Here is a 22,256-nt window from a genome sequence, read left to right as displayed (position 1 = left end):
GATGAGAAAGTTACATGTGATTTTTAAAACATGCTTTTTATGTCAGTTATGAAAACTTGCTGAAGATGTAGAACTTAGGTGCATGTTCCAGGAGAACAATGAAAGGTAAGGCTTATGTAAGGGAAATAATAAATCAAGACAACAGAGACAGTGCTATTAAGTAGTCATATACATTGCATTCTAAAATAATATACCAAGGCACCAAGGAGTGATATTAAGTACTAGTAGGTATTGCATTCTAAAAGCTGATTATATTCTGTGCACTGACAAGTTTTTACATGTAAATATTTTAATTTTTTTCCTATAATAGTATATGAAGTAAGCCGATGTAATCTTTGATAGTTAACCCCAAGTATGGCAGCCGCTTTTTATTTGTTCACCAAATTCCCTTATAATTTTACACAGGTCAGCCCATCTGGACTTACTAATTTCTGAGCAGTTGCTAAGACATCAGAAGCTAACAATTCTAGTGTATCTGTAAGAGGTGCCTTCTCCTTCTCCAATCCTAATTCCTGACTCCCCCCCCCCCTCATTCATCCAGCACACAGACACCTTTGATGTCCTTGGATGCTCTGGGACTTCAGACTCTCTAAGCTCCTGTACTAATATAGAATGTCTAGTGTATGCCAGATCATTGCATTTATAAATTAGCAGGCATGCGTCCATCTGCCTTTGAAAAGCTTGATGGTCCATGGCATAGATATTTGATTTTTCCTGTGACATGAATGTGGATCATGGACAACGACAATATTCAAAGCTGAGTCTCTTCGTAAAGCAAGCTTCTTGCTTGGCTCTGCCTGTCTTCACTACTATTCAGAACAGCAAGTGACCTTTGTCAGTGTGACTCTTGTCATTGCTGTCATTTATTTTGGGCTTGACCTGTCAAGCTCCAGACTAAAGGATTTCTATATGAGGTACTGCATCAAATAGGCGGGTGGTCTAACACAATCAAGCCACACTGCCACATTTTGCCTCAATCCAACTCTTCAAAATGGGTAGTGTTTTTTGTGTTTCAGCCATGCACAGGCTCACCAAATATACTCGAGTTCCCTTTTAAGGGAAACCTACAATCATTAACATTATAAAGCCATCTCTAATGCAACAGTTCCAACACTGCTGCTGCTGAGACGGACTGGCAGCTAAGCACACACTGCCTCTGCTGAAGACCCGTATTTGGTTCCTGGAACACACATGGGCTCCGTGACTCATAACTGTCTGTAACTCCAGCTGCACGATGTTTCTGTCTCCGCAGCTACGTGCAGGTTCCCCACACAGCCACGCACACGTGGTTTTAAAACTTTTACACTTTTTAAATGAAATAAACGTTATTGGTCAGGTCTCAGAAGTAAAGACAAGATGGCTGCTACAACCGTGGGAGAAGTCACGTTTCAAGTCGGCCTCTTCTGACTCTTGCCTTGGTGTCGGTGACGACTGAGGACAAATGTCACTTCAGACTCTAGGCCCAGCAGATGCCACCCTCATTCTTTAGAAGTACCTTCCCGTGTTCATCTGCAACTTCTCTGTATGGTTCTAACTGTAACGCCATGAAGGATACCCCTGTTCACTCTGACAAACCCAACAGTCCGCCATCTCCAGGCAGGCCGCATGCTTTCCTCTGCGAGTAGACACGGTCTTTTGTGACCATTTCCACACATCGTTTTCCTAATCACTCCTAGAAAGGCATCCATTCTTCATGCTCACATTTCCCTTTATCTGCCCCACGTTATTTGATATTTTCTCCGTGAGATCCCCACCAGCTCCATCCCCCACACTGCAGGGTACACCAGGACGTGCTGCTGAGGACACAGGGGAGGGCAGTGCACACTCACTGTGTATGAAAGGCCTATTTCACACCCTATTCCCTTAGCATTTGCTATTTCCTTTAATCTTATTTGTGCGGTTCTTTCATCTGCATGTATATTGGTACCACACTGGGTGCCCAGTGACCTCAGAGGACAGGACTGTGTCACGTGCCCTAGAACTGGAATTACTGGGGATAGCAAGTCACCATGTCTGTGCTGGGAACCAAAGCCAAGTCCTCTGTGAAAACAGCCCATGCTCTGAAAAGGAAAACATAATTTTTTTTTTTAGTTAAAAACACAGAAAAAATGTCTAATTATTAAAGAAAAAGTAAATATATGATAATTTAGAAACCCTTGTCAGTGCCTGTGAACCATGGACACTGCTTTTCCACTGCTTTCTATCCTTGTTTAACAAGGTATACATACAATTTTTACTTGTATTAAATAGGCCATTATAGGAAATAAAAGTTTTCTTAAATTTGAAACAACAGGAGAACCACACTCCCAACGTAAACTTTCAGTTGTTCTAGGATGAGAAAATCAAGTTATTTAACATAAAACACTTGTTAAAAAGTCAAAACAGACAGAACAACATAAGCATTTCAAGAAAACAGTAGATTTGCACGTTCTGTAACTGATTTCATGCGTTTACATCTTCAGTATAGAAATCATTTCTAATCTTTTTTTTTTTTTTTTTTATGTTGTTTCTTTGAGACAGGATTTTTCTGTGTAGTTCTGATTGTCCTGTAACAAACTCTAGATCAGGCTTGCCGAGGACCCAGGGAGATCTATCTTTCTGCTTCTGGCTGCTGCTTCCCACCCCAGAGGGCTGGAATTCAAAGCATCAGTACTGCCCCCGCCAGCGGTCCTTATTCTCCTCCTGTTGTTCAGAATATTCTTAGTAAAACTGGTAGAGAAGAAAGAAGCCTTGCTGATGTGGTTGCAGTGCCCCCACGTGCTTCTGATGTAGGAAGGATCCCGCCCACCCACTGATTCCTCTTCCTGAGGATGCTCTGCTCACTTCTAAGGTCCAGATAATAATAGCACCTCAGTGTCCTGAAAAGTCTGGAAAAGTCAAATCCCTCCTGAGCTCCGTGAAAATGCACATGCCACCTTTGTCAGTGTTTGTGGTCTTAGCAATCTCATCTGCCACTCAAGTCGGTATCATACCACAAATGGAAAAAGAAAACCCGGCGGGAGGGAAGGGCCCACCACTAAGGGTGTACGGGATGGCTGGGGCCCAAGAAAAGCATTGACAAAACTCTACCTGGCTTTCACTTAAAAGCCAAATGTCAAGATTAAATTTTAAAGCCACAAAATGGAGTTAGCTTGACATGGATTTATTTGCCTGAACCCCAGTCCCATCTGCCATCGCCACGGCATGGAGAGGATTTAAAGGAAGATAAATGACCACATGCACCTCCGCTGCATTTCTCTTTCATTATTCTCCATTTTGCATGTCCACCAGGGTTTCCTCAGTCTGTTGACCAAACACATAAACAAAATCTGTCTTCATGTTATATCTCAAAGTTTTCTGTAAAAACAGAAATTCTTCCGTAGGCAATTTTTCCTCAAAATTTCAGCTAGAAATTAAATGTCAGAATGGAAATCGTTTTCTAGTATTTCCACAAAGTAATGAAAATATTGATTCTTAAAGTCTGCCTATAGAACATACCAGAATCTGAAGTCAAGCTCTTTTGGATTGTTTACCCTCACGTTAGTATTAAGGTCTGGCAGGAATAGCTGCAGGTTTCTGATTTTATTCTCTGTGAACAGCAGTTGAGATGTGGCCCCTGCCTCCAAAAATTAAATACTTGTGTTATAAAAATTTTAACCACTGGTCAGAAGTTGATACCAAGTTATAATTATAGGAGAAAAATTGCATGGTTTTTCTTCGGGGTTTCTCAATGTGCAGATACATCTCTCTCTGTCCTAAGACCCAGTCATGTTGCTGGGATTCCACTAGTACCACTGTTATTTTATCAACGGTCTCTAACCTTCCAGCATTCCCTGGACTTTGTAGTAATGGGTATTTTGCTTTTTGAGAGTGCACTGTGTAAGCCAGAGTGGATTGACTAAAAAAAAAATTATAGTTCCAGAAAACTGGACTTTTAGTGCGATTCCTTGTTTTCGGGTATTGTCCAGAATCACAGGAACTTAGCAGCATTATAGCTTGTTTTCATGACTTAGAGCTCAACAGACAAATCCAAATAAAACAATGTGTATATAAATGCTTTGTAAATTTGAGTGCATTTCATTGATGTGAATCTTTATTATATTACAATGATAAACTGGGAGCGTTCTTTCCCATTTTCTCAGTACTGGAGATTAATTCAGTACAGGAGATCTCCTGAATGCTGGACAATCACAGTGTCTCTGTGCTATGGCCCAGCTTCCTTTCCTGGTTGTGATAATGGCAATGCTGGAGACCAGTGAGTTCAAGAAGCCAGGAAGCCCTTGTTCACACAGATAGAATTCTCTTCTTTAAATTCAGTTGCCTCTGCTTTTAGGAAAACTAAAGGCTCTGTTGTTGTTTGTTCTTTATCTGGAGCAATATGTTGTTAGGTGTGGGAGGAAGGTGTCAGATCAGAATACTTAGAAATAGTAAAATAGTCAAGAAAAAGGGTGTTATTGGAGAAGGTCTCTGTTCCTAGAAATTCGTGGGTGGTGGCTCAGACAAGTCTGCACTAAGTGAGATCCTCACAGATAGGGATTAGTGAACTTCTTGGGAGTCGAGATGAGGGTTGTCAATGAGCTTGGCTGTGTTCTACAAGCAAGTGAATGTGTCCTATGTTTGAAAGTAACACCAGGGCCAAAAACAGATGGGTCTTGAAACGTAAAAAGTCTCCATAGTGTGAACTGTGATATGGGAGCTGCATGTGCGAGGCTATCCTTGTGTGTGACACAGCACTGAGTGTGACTTGTGTGTGACACAGCACTGAAACTGGTGTGTGACACGGCATCAAGTGTGACTGGTCATCCAGACAGCACAAGTCAGGACTGTCAAACTAATTCCCTGTAAGAACTGTAACTATAGAAGAAAAGTAGATGAATCTCTATTATCATATGTTGATACCTCAAATTGCGCCTTCATCCTTGACTTATCTCTCTACCTCTCACTACAGACAAATGCAGTGTGTAGAAACTAAAACCATGCATGGTTTTCTTTAACACATTACTCAATCAAATAGGCAAAAGTGTCACTGTGCTACATTCTCCTAATGGTTTTTGCCCTAATCTCTGTGATCACTAAAGCGATCAGTAGAAGAGACATCCATTGGCGAACCTCCATGCTTCCTACAGGAAGGCAGTCATACGTCTGAGTGCTGTACCAGTGACAACCTCACCACCCCTTCTCCTTCCGATGACTCTCTGTGGAATATGAACTCTTCATTATGCATCCATTAAGTGACTCAACCAATAATCCCTGATACCATTAAGTGAAGGTGAAATTTTAAAAGTGCTTTGGCTATGACTATCTCTTTCGATATTTACATTTAAATTGAGAAAATAGATCCACCTGCAAAGCACTGAGGAAAACAATACTCAAAGAAAAATGCAAAATTTTGTCTACATTTCATGATCATACTTATGTATGAAAAATTAGGTGAACATATTATCAGAGTAGAATTTGAGTTAAGCAACTAAAAGTAGATAGAGTCCGCAAACAATGGCAGAAGTAAGGCATTTGTGAGAAAACATGTAATGTGTTCTGTATACACCGATGGAATGGCTGGAGGAGTCATAGCAGAGGATTGAAATTGACTTCAAAAGACTGAAGGCCAAGGTGACATAATCCCAGCCATCTGCCTGGAAAACGATGCTAGGAAAAACTAGTTTAGATTTTAGTGAGTATGTCGTGTGTGGGTACTTCGAGTTAGGATTGTAGAGGGATGGAGGTACTGACTAGACGGGGACATTGGTGCTTGTAGGACGGATCAAAAGGTAAAAGTGCTGGCTATGCAAGCTGGATGACCTGAGTTTGATCCTCAGAACCTACATCAGTGTAAAAATAGAAAATAAACCTATAAAGTTGCTTTCCAAATTCCACACACATCCTGTGTTATGTACATATCTACAAACACATATGGACCCACAAACATGATTAACAACAACAGCAACAATAGTGATCTACAACACCATGGGAAGGCTGATTGGCAGCAATAAGGAGGGTAGATGGAGGTAGAGTTGCCAGGCAGTGAATTATTGAAGAAAAAAAAAGTCAATAAGAACTAGAAATGAAAGCAAAAATGGAGGGATGAGGTCAGAGAAGTTGGCAACATCACCTGTAGCAATAGGAGGAGTGTGAGGCATGAGCTACAAATCAGAGCTTAGGAATCATTTGGGATTTTTTTTCTGGGTAAAAATAGACTTATTAATTTGATTCCTATAAAGCAAGACCTCTCCAAGATCTACTTCTCTAGTCAGGAGAACAGTTACTTCATGAAACCTTTATCCAGGGTAAGTTTAAAGATAAAAATTTACAGGCATTTTGTATAGAATCAAACCTAGAGTACTGTAGAATTTGATTTCTCATGTAGACTATGATATGTGAAGTTGAAAGACATCTCTTTAATCAGACTGGTTTCCATTTGGCATCTCTTTAGCAAAAAGTTTCTAAAGTTAGCTTCAATGTTATGTTTTTCACATGGAAATGTTAAAAGCACAGATATTACATCCGAGAGCAAAACATACACTTGAATTTTTCCTTTGTCTGAGAAAACAAAATATCTAGCAAAATTCAATGATCTTTGGTATTGGAGGTTTGTTATACTCATGATACAGATTTATCTACTCAAAAGTTCAGATTTATTTGAGAAATATTCTCCATTCCCTATGATCGTTCTTCTAACAATTTAGTAGACTTCATTTTAAACAGTTATGAGAAGATTATATTGATATTCTGTTTCTAGGAAAAGGTTACTATAAGATTGTTTTTCCTCAAAGATTACAGACAATTTTCTTCTAACAAGAAAACAACTTTTATACAAATACATTCAGATGGCTTTTCTCCCCAAGAATATTTTCCTTGATCTATTGGGACAAGATCTGAACTGCAGGTATTTCTTTGTGGTGGACCAAGAAGAGGTTAAAATAAAGCTAAGAATACAGATTTAAGAGTAGAGGTTGGTTGTTTCCTGGGAAAGAGAAGGGCATCCTATTTGTGGATCTGGTTCAGAAACCGGTGTGGGCAGATTCAATTGTTTTTAACAATGAATCACAATAAATTATAAAAAAAAGTTAGAGTACCTTGCATCTAGAATTAACTTTTCTCCAGCGAAGTCATAGGAAAACAAGTGAGAGTGTATGAGTTTAATTCTCCCTCAAATGATAATTTGGAAGCCCATATTTCTGTAATCATAACTGTTCACATCTATAAAGCATGTGTCTCTTTTATGAATGCTCTTTTTAGTTACAGAAAAGTGAGACTTTTAAGAGGCAGAGAAAAGTACATATGTATAAACAGGAAAGCTGAGTCAAAGCACTGATTATACTTTGACACTTACGTTCTGTGCGGTGAGGCTGAGCTGGGATACTTGCTCTAATTGCCTTCTGTTCCCTGTTTTCATAGAGAAAGAAATCACATTCACCACCTCATTTTCTTGTTGTTGGTTGGAGTTCCTCAAAGGATCCTAGCCGAACAGAGTTTGTAACTCTGGACCCCTTATAAACACACAGGTGCAGAAATACCCCATTGTAGTGTCAGGTACAGTTCAACTTACATCCATATACCAGTTCTCCGACCTGTAGGCGTGTCCCCAACACACACATTTCATTTTTAATATATTTTTAATAGATAGAAGATCCATTGTTCCCTATTGCTTTCCACTGAAACTTCTTTTTCATTTCTTCATCTAACATTATTGAGACTATTTAACTAGAAGTTAAATATTCTTTTTAACCATGTCTTCTCCACTAACCTGCTTACTTACCCAAGCACCATTTGCACTTCGTCTTCGTAGTGCACCTGTACTGCACCCAAAGCCATGTATCTACATGCATGTTCTTGTAAAATGTTTCTCATGCCTTCCCATCTCTGCTATCTCACAGTATCTCACTATATAAAGGTCACACAAATCTTTTCATTTCTCTCCTTGTCTAACAAGCTTTCAGCCTGAACCTACAAATTGGCTCTTAGTCTTTATAGAAATGTATTTTTTGTCTATTAATGTGTCTAAATTAGAAACTATTTGTTAAGCAAAATGCCTGATTACTTTATGAGGTTCTGTGCTATTTGGTTTCAAATTAAACAGGTAAAAGAATCCTCTGTCCTAGTCTGTTAGTATCATAAGAAGACACATTTCAACACACTGACGTCTGTAAACTAGAGAAAATTAAATAAATTCCAGGAAGTAGCCGCAAACCTGAAACTTGTACCTCTACAGAAACAAATTTGGCTCTTGTCTGAATTTCAGTGCCATTGGCATGGAATGAGGCATACACCTTGTACCTTGCATGTTGTATACTAAATACATTGAAATGTCCTCTGTTATCCTCAGTGTTCCTAAAGTAGGTATCATTCATTCTACTCTACAGAGAGACCATCTTACTGCCAAAGAAGTAATGCAGTTTAGTGAGTTTACACTGGTTCTTTCTATTTATTTATTTATTTATGTATTTATTTATTTATTTATTAAATAATTTTTATTGTATATTCTCTGTATTTACATTTTGGGTGTGATCACCTTTCCACCAATCCCATTCCCCATCCCTCTAGAAACACTGTTGGTACCAGTGATTTACAGATTCGGAGATTCTCTAACTACAAAGCTTGCTACAATTTTTCCTTACTCACTCGTGCCCAGATGTAAGAGACTAGTCACTGACTGGTTATCTTCAGAGGGCACTGAGAGCTACTTAGTGCTTCTGTGATTACGATTCTTAATACTGGGACACTAGCGGGATTTCTTTAAGAGTCTTACCCCATCCCTATATTGCTGCTTGGCTACCTGATTCTTGTTTGCCACAATATTTGCTGAAAATGTCCCAACTCTACTTTTTTTTCTGTATATAGCGCCCTTAAAGGACAGGGGTGCTAACACCCAGTCGTTCTTGTGGGGTGGTGGGAATGGTGCCAGCAACAAGTGACCACTTAGGAGACTTGGCTTTGAAGAGACGTCCATCCAGACCCTGTTCATGCAGAAGAAGGTCATTAAGAAGCGTACCCTCCTTTGTAAGCCCAAGACTTTTACCTGCAAGGACCCATTAGTGCTAATGGTCATTTCCCTTCCATCTCACCAAGGATCAAAAGGAAATGCTGCATCTTTGATGAGGTGGTAATGTACACGGGGCTGAGCCCACTTAAGCATTTCCTTTGTTCTCGTTCTACAGAAGCCCACCAGGGAACCTCAGGACCACTGTCTAGATATGAGAAGTTTATAAAGTCAGTACTAACTGTGAGAAGCCAAGTGCAGCTTCAGTCAGGAAAGTGGGCGCTGCTCCCCGGGCTCTAAATACTGACCCACCCACCTTGGAATGTAAGGTTCATGCCAGTCCTGCACTGTGACGTCCTCTGCCCTTTCGTGGGACAGAAGGAAAATTCCTACTTCTCTTCCACAAGCAATCAGGCAAAAAAGCTACCTAGGGACTATTCATGGAAGAAAACAGAAAGCAACAGAAGTGTGCCTTCTTTAGAGTCACTTTCTGCAACCCTTTACCATTTTATTTCCCTTGACTTTTTATTTCCATGCATAATGTCAACCTATAGAGTGTGCAGTACATTCCCCGGCTGTCCTCCTGGCTCAGGCAGCTTCCATGACGTTATATTCTGAGAGAAGCTTAGCGATGTACAGCATTACGGCCATGGTTTTCCGTCCCAAGTCCTAGATCTAAACCGTTAAAGGCAGCGCTGTCATCCTCCACCAGTCTCTCACTGGTGTCGAATACCTTGTGTTTGGTCCCGAATGAGAATTAAAGCACGGCTAAGAAATTAGCAAAGTGAATGAGTGTAGGGAACACGTGTGTCTATTGATATTAAACTGATGTCAGGTACGTTAAGTTAGATACCTCAGCCAGTATCCTCCAGTGGTCCAGAAAAAAAGTCCCCCCCCCCCCCTGTTTTGCTTAATTGCTATTTTGAGGTGTGTTTCTTTAAGTTAATGAAAATGAAAGCTTGAAAAATTCTGTTTTCCTTCTCCTGAGTAATGTCTGTTTTGGAGTGTTGACTATCAGAAAGTCCCACAGCACTAAACTTTTGGAAAGTAGAGAGATAAAAGAGAAAGCCGAGCACTGGTCACAGATTCTTACAGTCCCCACCCCAGTGCCCACTCAATTGCTGTCTAGCTTTTCTATTCTTGTGATGGGGCGCGCCCATGTCAGACTTGGCCTGCTATTGCTGGGACATCTGGAAACTGTTCCACTGCCCCCACAACATGGTAGAGAATGGGACATCTATGAAGCAGTATAAATTTCCAGACAGCTAAATCTATCATGAAAGTGTTCTCCCATAAGAATCCTACTTCTGCTTTTGGGTTCTTCTGAGGAAACATCCTCCAATCTACCTACAGTGTTGATACCCAGCAGGGCTTGGCTTTTAAATTAGAAAGCAATGCCCTCCTTCCGATATTCACCAATCCCTACACTTTCAGGATGATGCTTCTGTAATTTCCTCTTGCCCAGTGGTGTTGTAAGAAAGGTTTACGTTCCTTATGTAAATGTCTATATATTCTTTGCAGTCCTAGAAGAATCTAGGTTTGAAAAGTCAAGTGCAGGAAGCTAATTTTATGCCTTTGATTTATGACTCATGTCCTTTCTTCAGTATCTAAAATCCTACAGCTTGAAACTGAAGTGAGGGAAAAGACAAAAGAGAAAATGGAAATGAGGTAGAAAATAATCAAATGATATTACAGGCTTTAATCTGTATAATGAATCCTGTGCTGTCCTTAAATATCATATCAAGGATGATGACTTACTTATCCAGTGTCATTTAGGAGATGGGGAGAAACACATTCAATACTTTCTTCACAGATGATGTCAGTTGTACAGGCTTGTAAAACAGCTTTCTCTGGAAGAGCAAGAGGGCAGGTCTTCGGTTCTTGTAATATTGATAAAGCTACATACTCTCATTTTCAACGAACACAATTCAGAGTATCAGATGTAGGGCTTTATTTTATTCTCCTTACAACCTAGTGTCTTAGCTCATGATTGCTTGTGAACACTGGTAGAGAACCTACACTGTCTGGCTTGAAGGCCAATGATTTCATTACTATATTCCAAGAAACACTGTGAATACCAGTTCCTGCTCTCAATCTCATAAAGACAGCACAGCATCCTAGATGAGCATTATGAATGCACACGTTTTAATACTAGTAAAATTATACTGAGTGTCCTGTTAGGCGGTTTAAGGTAAAAGAGCCATTTCATGGATAGAAAAGTTAGAGAAGTCGCTGGCAGAGGTATTTCAGCAGAACTTACAGTCTGCAGCCAAAGATTTCAGAATTCTGAGGCCATCCTCCTTATGCTGTGTATTGAAGTCATTAATTACATCGTCATGAATACTCTGCAGATGGGATAAAACCAGAATTCCAACACTTCTAGGGAAGCTGAAGAAATGTAAACCTAGGAGCTTAGAGAGCAAAGCTAAGCAGATGCTTCCATTTGAGACTACCAGAGAATCAGGGACACACATTAATAACGCCTTTAAAAATTCCAAAGTAACACAGAGTTAAAAGTGGTGTTGTTTTTAACTTAGCACAGAAACATGTGAAGAATTACATAAGTTAGACTATAAAAGAATTGAATCAGTGAAGAAGATATTCAAAGACAAAAAACTACAACTGGTCAAAGTACAAAGAACAAACGATTAAAGGCTGCCTCGCCCCACGTGATACTTGTATAACACAGATTCTTTACATAAGATTCCGGCAACACTGACAAAGAGGTGGTATTAGAGCCAAAAACCCAGGGAAGCTGCTGTGAGACTGTGTCTGCTAAAATGACAAGGATGCCAATTCTATGAAATCTCAATGACATGGCTGCTTACAGAAGATGAGAAGTACAGTATACATACAGTAGACATACCGATAGGGAAGGCAGAAATCAGACAAGTGTTACCCATAACAACTATTGACAGCTGAAGAAGCTACGAGTAAGAGAAATAGTTTGTCCAAGTGATGAGGCCCTGATTGATCCAGTACATACTTTGGCCCTGAAATTACATACATAACAAGTAACATTAAAAGAATGAGCAATAATATATATACATATATGATTAGATACATATAGTTGGGGGAATGTGTGTCTGTGTGTACATGTGCCTGCATGCACACACACACACACACACACGCACGCACACGCACACACACACACACACACACACACACACACACACACACACACACACACACACACACCTAACAATAGCAACTAAAGAAAAGAGCCATGACTTCAGAAGGGAGCAGGATTCACACAATAGGATGAAAGGTGGAAATCAAATGGAGAAGATTATGTAACTCTGCATTAATCTTTTAAAAATTTGCAAACAAAAGGCAACAAAACAAAATGATAGCACAGAATGTGACATTAGCCAGATAAAGCCTTGCAGATTCTGGTACTGAATTAAGAAAAGACTGGAAGACAACAGGCCTCGAGGAAAAGTTTTATTTTATAATGCCCTCTACTTTGTTGATCAGGTACTTTCACCTCAGCAGGGATCCCTAAATGTCACGTTTTGTCCCTCAAAGCAACACACAGGGTAGAGTTTGTTGTTCTGGGCATTGAAATGGACTTTCTGATAAGTCAAGAAACTGCCTCAGAATATGGTGTTACTAAATACCGGGGTTGGATGTTGTGCATGTATCTGCATGGCCTCGGGTACACTCTTTCCATTTGGTGGCACCTCAGTGAATCCATACAGTGCTTCTGCTAGTAGCATCTAGAAAAATGTCAGCTGCTAATACATTAGTCAAATGTTACAGTATTTTGTACTTTTCAGAAAAGTATAAAGTAGGCCATATATTCACCTTGTTAATTTAATATAAATTAAACACCATCTCTTTTGTTATCCTCATCACACTGGGTGGTCAAAGTTGATGCTGAGATACTTTTGTAATAATTAAATCGATTTTTCCACAGGTGACTTGTATATTGGAGGAGTGGCTAAAGAAACATACAAATCCTTACCGAAACTGGTCCACGCCAAAGAAGGCTTTCAAGGTTGCCTGGCATCTGTGGACTTGAATGGCAGGCTTCCAGATCTCATCTCTGATGCTCTTTTCTGCAATGGACAAATTGAGAGAGGATGCGAAGGTACTATATCTGTTTTCATACCGCAAAACGCCACCAAACTACAAGTTTCATTAAAACAACCCTCCTCCCCAGCCAGCAAAGCTCCTGCTAGCTGCAGCGTTTTCACTTACGCTTTGAAATCCTTATTCATGTTTTAAATATGTTATTCTGTATGTCTTCAATTTTCTGGATTATTTGCAAGAAAATACAAAGGTCCAATGTAAGCAGGAGCTATAATGATAGACCTGGTAATTTCATCTTGCAGATAACTAACACATGAGCCAGCTCTGTGATGCTGTAGTTACAGTGTCAGATACCCATTTAGAATAGAAAGTATTTATTCCAATAATTATAATGTATTTTAACCCATTTTGAAAACTTTACATCCATTGGAATAAAAAATATAAATAGGGCTCAGATATCCAGCCTCACATCACTGTTTGATTTGTTATGTATCTGATAGTAAGCAACATATTATCTGTTTTACCAAAAATAGGTTTTTAATATTATCCAGGGCTGCTGTAGAGTGCTTCAGACATGCCCTCAGCTCCCTTACATTTCTTTGATGCTTTCTACCAGATAAAGTCAGACAGTTATGTTTTGATTGCTGCTTTCATTTACATAATTTTAACTTCAACACTTAAACATTTTTGAGCCAATTCTCCTCCCATAGTGCAGTTCAGTCACAGGATCAGGAATCATATGGTTCTGAGTGCATTGATATTTCTCCTTTAATGTCTAATATGGCTTGATCCATTTTGAAAATCTGGATTTATCGGGAATGCTGCCACGTGTGAGAAGGAAGAACCACATGTGCGCTGTCTTCTTAAGGAGATTGTGAATCACCTCTGCTTAGCCAAAATAACATCATTATATTTAGCAGTTACCTAAGTCTATAGAACTTTTAAATTTGAAATCAACACCCCCTCTCTCCTAAGCATCTATTTCTCTCAAAAGATAACTTTAGTTCAAGCTGTGGAAATGATAAAAGGGAGTGTGAGTATTAGTGGACATGTGTTTTAAAAATTATTTAATGTCACCATCATATTTATTTACTTATTTAAAGTTCTGACATACTACTTGAAAAACAAAGACTATGTCATTTGTTTCTCATATTGTTTAAGAAGCACAATTAAAAAAAAACAAACAAACCAAAACCCCCCAAAAACTAAAAACAAAGTATTCCTAATGGGAGAAGAAAAGAAAGTGAGATATATTTTTGTTACTTAGAAATGGTCTAACAAGTGAGACAAGGTTCTTTGTTGATTCATCTTTTAAGTGAAAGTTCTTACAGTTTTTGGATACTACTTCTCAAAAGGAAGCCTTTCCTCAGTTTCTATGGCAAGTGCTGTCTGAAAGAGACAAGTATAAAGGACCTCACCCTACACACTCACCCTACACACTCACCCTACACACTCATCCTACACATTCACCCTATACACCCACCCTACACAGGCACCCTACACCCTCTCCCTACACACTCACCCTACACACCCACCCTACACACCCACCCTACACCCTCTCCCTACACACTCACCCTACACACCCACCCTACATCCTCACCCTACATCCTCACCCTACACACCCACCCTACACACCAACCCTACACAGCCACCCTACACCCTCACCCTACACCCTCACCCTACACACTCACCCTACACACTCACCCTACACACCCACCCTACACATTCACCCTACAACCCACCCTACACACCTACCCTACACACCCACCCTACACACCCACCCTACACACCCACCGTACACCCTCACCCTACACACTCACTCTATACAGTCACCCTGCACACTCACCCTGCACACTCACCCTCTACCCTCACCGGAAGGTTAACCGGAGCAAGATTGCTTACCAAATGTTTACAGTAGTAACACTTGCTGTTGTTTCCAACCTAATTTAGTAGGTAATTTGTTTAGGATACTTAATTATAGGTGTCTCTTCAATGGCCTTAAATTAGCTTCTAAATATTTAAACTCATTGTGGTAGTTTTGGAATAGTCTGCCCATGTAGAGAGGAAGCTTTAAATATCTCTTGGCCTTTTTCTCCCATCTCTTCTCATGTTTTCCTTTACTACAGGAAGGTTATCACATTCCATCTTCCTGATATAATCTTTCCCTGATGACTTCATTCCAAAATTAATTTGACCATTTCTATTTAAAGGATAATTTTGAATAAACTTGTCATAGGTGTAATTGATGAGATTCACGTGGTTTTAGAATTAGCAATTAAATTAGACATAACCAAAGTATTATCTTTTTCAAAGACAGTTCTCTTATCTAACTTCTGCATTAATAGAGAAAGGGCACCTTCATTTTTCTGTTTCCACTTAAGTGGTTTTTATTTATTTATTTATTTAGTTGTTTATTTATTTGTTTTACACTCCATATTTAATTTTCCTCCAGGTCCACCCTCCAACTGTTTCACATCCCATATCTTCTCCCCATCCCCCTGTTTCCATGAGGAAGTCCCCACCGCACCCACTTAACCAGACCTCTGAACTTCCTGGGACCTTCATTCTCTTGAGGGTTAGGTGCATCTTCTCTGACTGAACCCAGACCCGGCAGTCCTCTGCTGTATATGTGTTTAGGACCTCCTATCAGCTGGTGCATGCTGGCTGGTTGGTGGTCCAGTGTCTGAGAGACCCTGGTAGTCCAGGTTAATTGAGACTGCTAGTCCATCTACAGGGTTTCCCTCCTTCTCAGCTTTTTCCAGCTTTTTCCTAATGCAACTACAGGGTCAGTCGCTTCTGTTCATCAATTGGGTAAAACTATCTGCATCTGACTCTTTCAGCTGCTTGTTGGTTTTTTGGAGGGCAGTCATGATAGGTTCTTTTCTGTGAGCACTTCACAACCTCAGTAATAGTGTCAGGCCTTGGGACCTCCCCTTGAGCTATATCTCACATTGGACCTGTTGCTGGACCTTCCTTTTCTCAGGCTCTTTTCCATTTCCATCCATGCAGTTCTTTCAGACGGGAACAATTATGGGTCAGAGTTTTCATGGTGGGATAGCAACCTCATTCCTCACTTGATGCCCTGTTCAGAGTGGGCTCTACAAGTTCCATCTTCCCACTGTAGGGCATTTTATCTAGCCCCCCATTTGAGTCCTGAGATTGTCTCTCTTCCCAGGTTTCTGGTACATTTGGAAGCGTCCTTCCAACCTTCTCCTTCCTGGGGTTGCTGTTTCAATTCTTTCTGCTGGCCCTTAGGACTCCAGTCGCTCTCCCTCACCCAATAAGGGATGATGTTCCCTTCTACTCCCACCCCTCATCGCCTTTCCCTCCCAGGTCCCTTCCCCCCTTTGTGGTTGCTTTTTTCTCCCTTCCACGTGGGACTGAGGCATCGTCACTTGGGCCCTTCAGCTTATTAACTCTTTTAAGTTCTGTGGATTGTATCTTGGGGAATCTGTACTTTTTTGGTTTTTTTTTTTGGCTAATATCCACTTATTAGTACATAGTGCACATGTCCTTTTGGAGGTAACTCAGAAAATTGGAAATATATCTACCTGAAGATCCAGCAAAACCACTCTGGGGAATATACCCACAAAATGCCCAACCATGCCACAGATTCCCATGTTCCACTACATTTTTAGCAGCCTTATTTGTGATAGCCAGAAGCTGGAAACAACTCAGATCTCCCACGACAGAGGAATGGATACAGAAAAAATGGTTCATTCACACAATGGAATACTGCTCAGCTATTAAGAACGAGGATATCCTGAGTTTTTCAGACAAATGAGTGGAACTAGAAAATATCATCCTGAGTGACACCTTAACTTCTCAATCCTATGCTTCTTGTTCTTAAGGCAGTTGAAAAGTAAATAACTACTTGATAAAACAAGTTCTCCGTAACAGAAGACTGCCCTATACCTGATTCTAATCTGGCAAAGAAATAGCCAATGATGATTGTTTTAAGAAATTTATATTTCTTTAAACAGACACATACTGTTTTTAGTCTCTGACACTGTGGGCTATTTATCTGTAGACCATTCAAATATATTTGAAGCACAACACATCATGAACAAGCTATTAGTTCATACTTAAATTGAAACAATCACATATTTAGTTTTCCTGGGAGATTATTTTTGCTACTTATAACAATGTTAATGTTTTAATTATTATTGGGTGACACTAAATTTTATTACATAATTAGGGTCGTGTATTTCTAAAAGTACATATTGTTTAGGATTACTTTTGTAATTTCCTGTGAACTATGCCTTTACTGAGAAAAATCATAGCATACATATGTTTGTATGATACATGTTAAATTTCATTTGATAAAAACATGATTTAATATAAAGACTAATTACAGAAAAATATCTATTTACTGGTCTTATGAGCCATCACTATTGTTTGAGAGTTGTTTTCATGTTTTATTTATAAAATACGTAATTGTTATTATTTAAAATACATTATTTTTTATACCTTTTAAATGAATTATGTGCTTGTGTTCCCTTATACTTTTTTACAAATCCTTTCTCCTGGTGTTCTCTGTAATGATTATTTACATTGAGGTTTATTAAACCTAAAACCATTTAAGAAGGTATACACAATGATAGGAACACTCTAGAATCTATAAATCACATCCACTCACCCTCTTAAGAGAGAAAATTAGCTGGATAACCTGGAACCCTTTGGGAAGAATGTTCTCTAAAGAGAACTATATGGGAGGGTGTTCTGCCATCTTAATGACTTCCTTCACCCCCTTCAAATGGCACTGGTGAATTCTGTTGTTCTGCCATCAAAACAGAGCAGAGTTAAGGCCATTAATACATCCCTGTCTTTAGTCAGAGTCCTCAATGAAAGTTTTCACAGATTGAGAAAGAGAAGCCCACAAAGAAGTCCTTTCTCTGTAAGGACCACAATCTGCAGTGTGTGTACACATGACACAGTGTAGTGCATGTTCCAATAAGCAAGTCGCTTACGGAATCCATCCATCGCTATGAATTTGGAAAAGTAGGGGTCCCAGAGCCCTTTAAGTTGTCCCTCATCAAGTCATTGGCTAGATCAATCATGATATGTATATACCCACATGTAGTGTAAGCTTCTAAAAATTACACTGCTTTCTCATTTTTTGGCTTCTCTTAAGATTTATGGCTGTTGATATTAATTTGTTTGCTATATATAGCATTTCCCCTTTATAGCAGCATGCCTTTTTGAATCTAAACATTCTGTTTGCCCCATTTCCATACTGCTTACTAACATTAAATATATTTTGCTTTTTTTTTTAATTTTGCTGACAAAGTTGCATTGATGAAAGCTGACTTGCAAGGTAGATAGCCCTGTGTGTATAAAACAAGACTGAAACCCCACCATTCAGAGTGGAAACCCTAAAATAACATGTTTTAAATATTTTTAGTAACTGTTATTTGGGTTCAGATTCAATGTTCTCCTTCTTGGACATTGTGCACGAAGCCCCATTTTATAGCATAGCTTGCATAAAGGCTTTCAGTCTTGGACATGTTCGTACAGTTACTGCCTTAAGTGCTCTGATTACACTTTTCTGGTCCTTGTTTTTCAATGTTTAGTTAAAATTCTTTAGAGACAGAATAGCACTCCTTTTCCATGTGTGTTGGACAGGGGCATGCCACTTACGTTGTCATTCATTTTATGTTACCTGCATGATATCGTCAAGCATGTGAACTGATACTTGCCAACAGACCTACCCAGAGCGCCGAGGGATCATGACCTCAGCCACAGTGTATGCGTGGAAGCGGCTGGATCTCACAGGGCATTTTTCCATAAGTTTGTTAGATTATTTTTTTTTTACCAATCTTTATCTCAATTCCATGATCCTACAATTTCCATTTCTCATGGCATCTCTATTCATTGATAAGAAGAAGATAAGGAGATCCATTCATTTTTAAAGACCAATCATTAATGATAGAATGCGATTACCTGCGACCACCATGACCCTATCAGAGACTATCTACTTCCTTTAACTATCTGTTGGCTTAGTTACAATTATGATGTATTTTTCTTTTATTTGAAGCTTAAGAAGGCCTTCTTGTTAAACTTTTCAGATCCTAGTCCAGATGTGTGTACTTTCAAAACTAGCTTGAACATGTAATTTAAGGTGTTGGCAACTACTATATGTGATCTAACTCATGTTAAGAAAATTCTGGATTTAAAAACAAACACACAAACAAAAACAAGAACCCAAGGAACCTACGTGTCTTTTGGGATGTTTTACAGGGCCCAGCACAACCTGCCAAGAGGATTCATGCTCAAATCAAGGCGTGTGCCTGCAACAATGGGACGGCTTTACCTGCGACTGCAGTATGACTTCCTTCAGTGGGCCACTCTGCAATGACCGTGAGTAACTGTCCAAGTACATAGATGCTTGCCGTGTATCGGGACACAGCCTTCTGACAATGCATAAAGACATAACCTCTTAAATGTCCTGGATTTGGACTCTTAGAAACGTGGCCCTCAGCTGTTTTCACACAACTTCGGGGCTGATTTTTTTTTTTTAAAAGATGCGGTCAATTTTCAAGTGTCGTAATTCTCTTTTGTTAGTTCCTTATAGCTAATCTCATTTGAAAGAACATTGTTAATGTTTTATACATGGGATTCTTGGCATAGTTTTGAAACTTCATATTGCTTTGTACGATGTACTTTTTAGGTTGACCAGATCACATGTTGAGAACCCTGCTCAGAAATTTTGTTTTTCTATCTTTTCGCATCTCCTTAAATAAGCCCATCTCCCCCATTCACCTTAAAAACACTGTTTAATCATCGTTATTCAAGACTTCCTTCTTGTCTTTTATCTACTTGAATTCCCCACTTTAATCTCACAGTATTTGCATAGCAGGAAAAGCGGACCTCACATTCCATCACAACCCTCTCCAGGGATCTGCCTCAGAGTACAGACATTTTAAGGCAGAATTAGCTGGCCAACAGGAGAATTCTGGTTACTGAACCGTCACACAGGCCTTGCATGATAGGACTTCATGGAAATGATGAAGACATCTTTGACTATATATTGCGGGTATCCACAGTGAAGCCTCGTGTTTGGCATTTGCCTCCATGCCTTCTGTTGTCAGCGATACAGCACAGATGCCAAGTTCTAGCAGAATTCGGAGAGGGATGTGATGGTGGATTTGGGGTATGGAGAAGGGACCAGAGCTGTTTTTTCTATTTAAAGATAGCTTAGGCTTTGGGTCTTTTGTTTGTTTTTGGTTTTGGGTTTCTTCTTCTTTGACAGAAAATATGTGAATTATAATATCAAAGGTAGGATCAAACTAAAAGCAATTATGGAACAAAATGGTTGCAAACTACAAATATAGTACAATAGTAGTGAGGGGCATATATGACTAAATACAATGAAAATATTAAATAACAGAAAGAATTATTTTAAAAGATCTTTCATGGTCAAAGCACCATGAATGCAGAGCTATCTGACCCCTGGTTTTATAGGATCATCTTCCCTAGTATATAGTAGCTAGAAGCAGTACAGATACATTGAAAAGATCATCCATTTACATATACCTTATATCGGTAAATCAAATGACTCTTAAGAACAATCTTTTATGAGTTATAGAAATAACGTCATATAAAGAGTCAGTGCACATTTACACATACAAAAAGCAAAGACAATTGTAAAGAACTCTCACAAATGCTTGAATAACAACGTGTGTTGATCTGTAAGCCAGTGATTTCCTGTATTTGCTCCTCTTCAAAAATGATGTAAACCTTCTTTCAAGGACAACCAGAAGACCGAGAATTAGTTATGATTTTATTCTTGCAAAATTTCAATCCTGAATTCAATTTTGACAGATGTATGCCTACATGTGTTAGTAGAGAGGGCTTTTTGGTATGAAAATATTTTTCATTTTGCTAAAGAACATTCTCTGCCAAACTCGGCTAAGTCATTTCCCATGTTTTACAAAACAGTTGCCATTTGGTTGTGTGAGACTCTGATTTCCATACACCAGTTGAATATGTGTTCCTTAGGCTTTTCCTAAGGAACATCCACAACTGACCTTAAGTATCAGCCTGTCTTCAAATTAGTTCTTACAGTAACTATTTAAATTCGGCTCATGGGTCACAGAAGTGGGGATGGCCGTGATGAGGCCAATTGTTACTTTCTTGTAAATGGGTAAATGGCGTTCAATAGATATATCCGCAGAGGTGCCTCATGTGAGAATCAGCATTGAATTATGTTTGAGAGTTTTCCAAATACATGCACGCTGATAAACTAATTCCCTCATACCAGGAAAAGAGAAAGGCAAAGCGTTCCCATGGTTTGAACATTGGTGTTCTCCTGTAATGAGGATTTGTAGATAAACATTACTATTTACAGATATGTCTTATGTTAAGACAGATATAATATACATAAAACAGTAGTAATTATTTGAAAGCCTTCAAGTAAAAGATAAAAACTAAGCGTCTTGACACATTTTCCTCCCTCTTATGTTTATCATATCTCCCGTCTCGGTGGGGTTCTTTTGTTGTTGTTGTTGTTTTCTTCCTTTGTTTGTTTGTTTTTATAGGAAACACAAATAGTAGTGATGTGATTTTAACAAACACCTTTTCCTCCATTGAGGTTAAGTTTACAATTAAAAATCAAACAAGCAAACAAGAAACCTAGAGCCGTGGAGGGCATTTCTTACTCCTGTTTGATTCCTATCACAGTGACGGATCCAGAAATTCTGTGACTATAATCCTCCAAAAGGAAAATGGAAATAAATATTTTCATATATATATATATATATAAACCATACCATGTGGAAACAGGAAGCCCTGCCCCCAGAAGAACTTCTAAGTGTCATATATCTGAGATGGTTTACAGAGTAGGTTTGAGTAACTAGACAATTTTATTTATATTAGCCTGGAGACATAATTACCAGTGGGATGATGGGAATACTTTATAACTTGCAAGTTAGATCTTGGATAAATCATACTAATTAATTGAATTGAAAAGAATCTTTCAAAAACACAGGCATCTTTGTAAAGTGATGCCAGAGGCTATTTTCAAAGTTATGTGGGTTTCTATAAACCCTTTTATCCTTGGAGAATTGCCATCCTAGAGATGTACTCATTAAGAAAACAATTGTAGGCTGTTGGGAAGGGGGAGGGACTGGGTTATGCATTCTACTCTTCAAGACAGGATCTAATTGCAGGTTCTTGAATCATCATTATTTTGGCTTGTTATAGTAATGATTTCATCGCTGCCCAATTCCCCTTCCTTCTTCCTCCTTTCTCCAATCCATTTTGT

At 39.1% G+C, this 22,256-nt stretch overlaps 1 protein-coding gene across 2 annotated transcripts in view; it reads left to right on the top strand.

The window, feature by feature from the left end:
* The window catches only part of NRXN1 (neurexin 1), a 1,029,777-nt gene that overhangs the window by 503,606 nt on the left and 503,915 nt on the right, over positions 1-22,256 (top strand). For both annotated transcript variants that reach the window (XM_080913966.1, XM_080913965.1), the window contains 2 exons: positions 12,876-13,049; positions 19,232-19,351. In XM_080913966.1, coding sequence (XP_080770092.1) covers positions 12,876-13,049; positions 19,232-19,351 — 294 coding nt within the window. The remainder of the gene's footprint in view (positions 1-12,875; positions 13,050-19,231; positions 19,352-22,256) is intronic.

The sequence above is a fragment of the Micromys minutus genome (genome assembly GCF_963924665.1).
Source record: "Micromys minutus genome assembly, chromosome: 3".
Taxonomy (NCBI): Eukaryota; Metazoa; Chordata; class Mammalia; order Rodentia; family Muridae; genus Micromys; species Micromys minutus.
The sequence above is the reverse complement of the archived record's forward strand: the minus strand, read 5'-3'. Positions and strand labels throughout refer to the sequence as shown.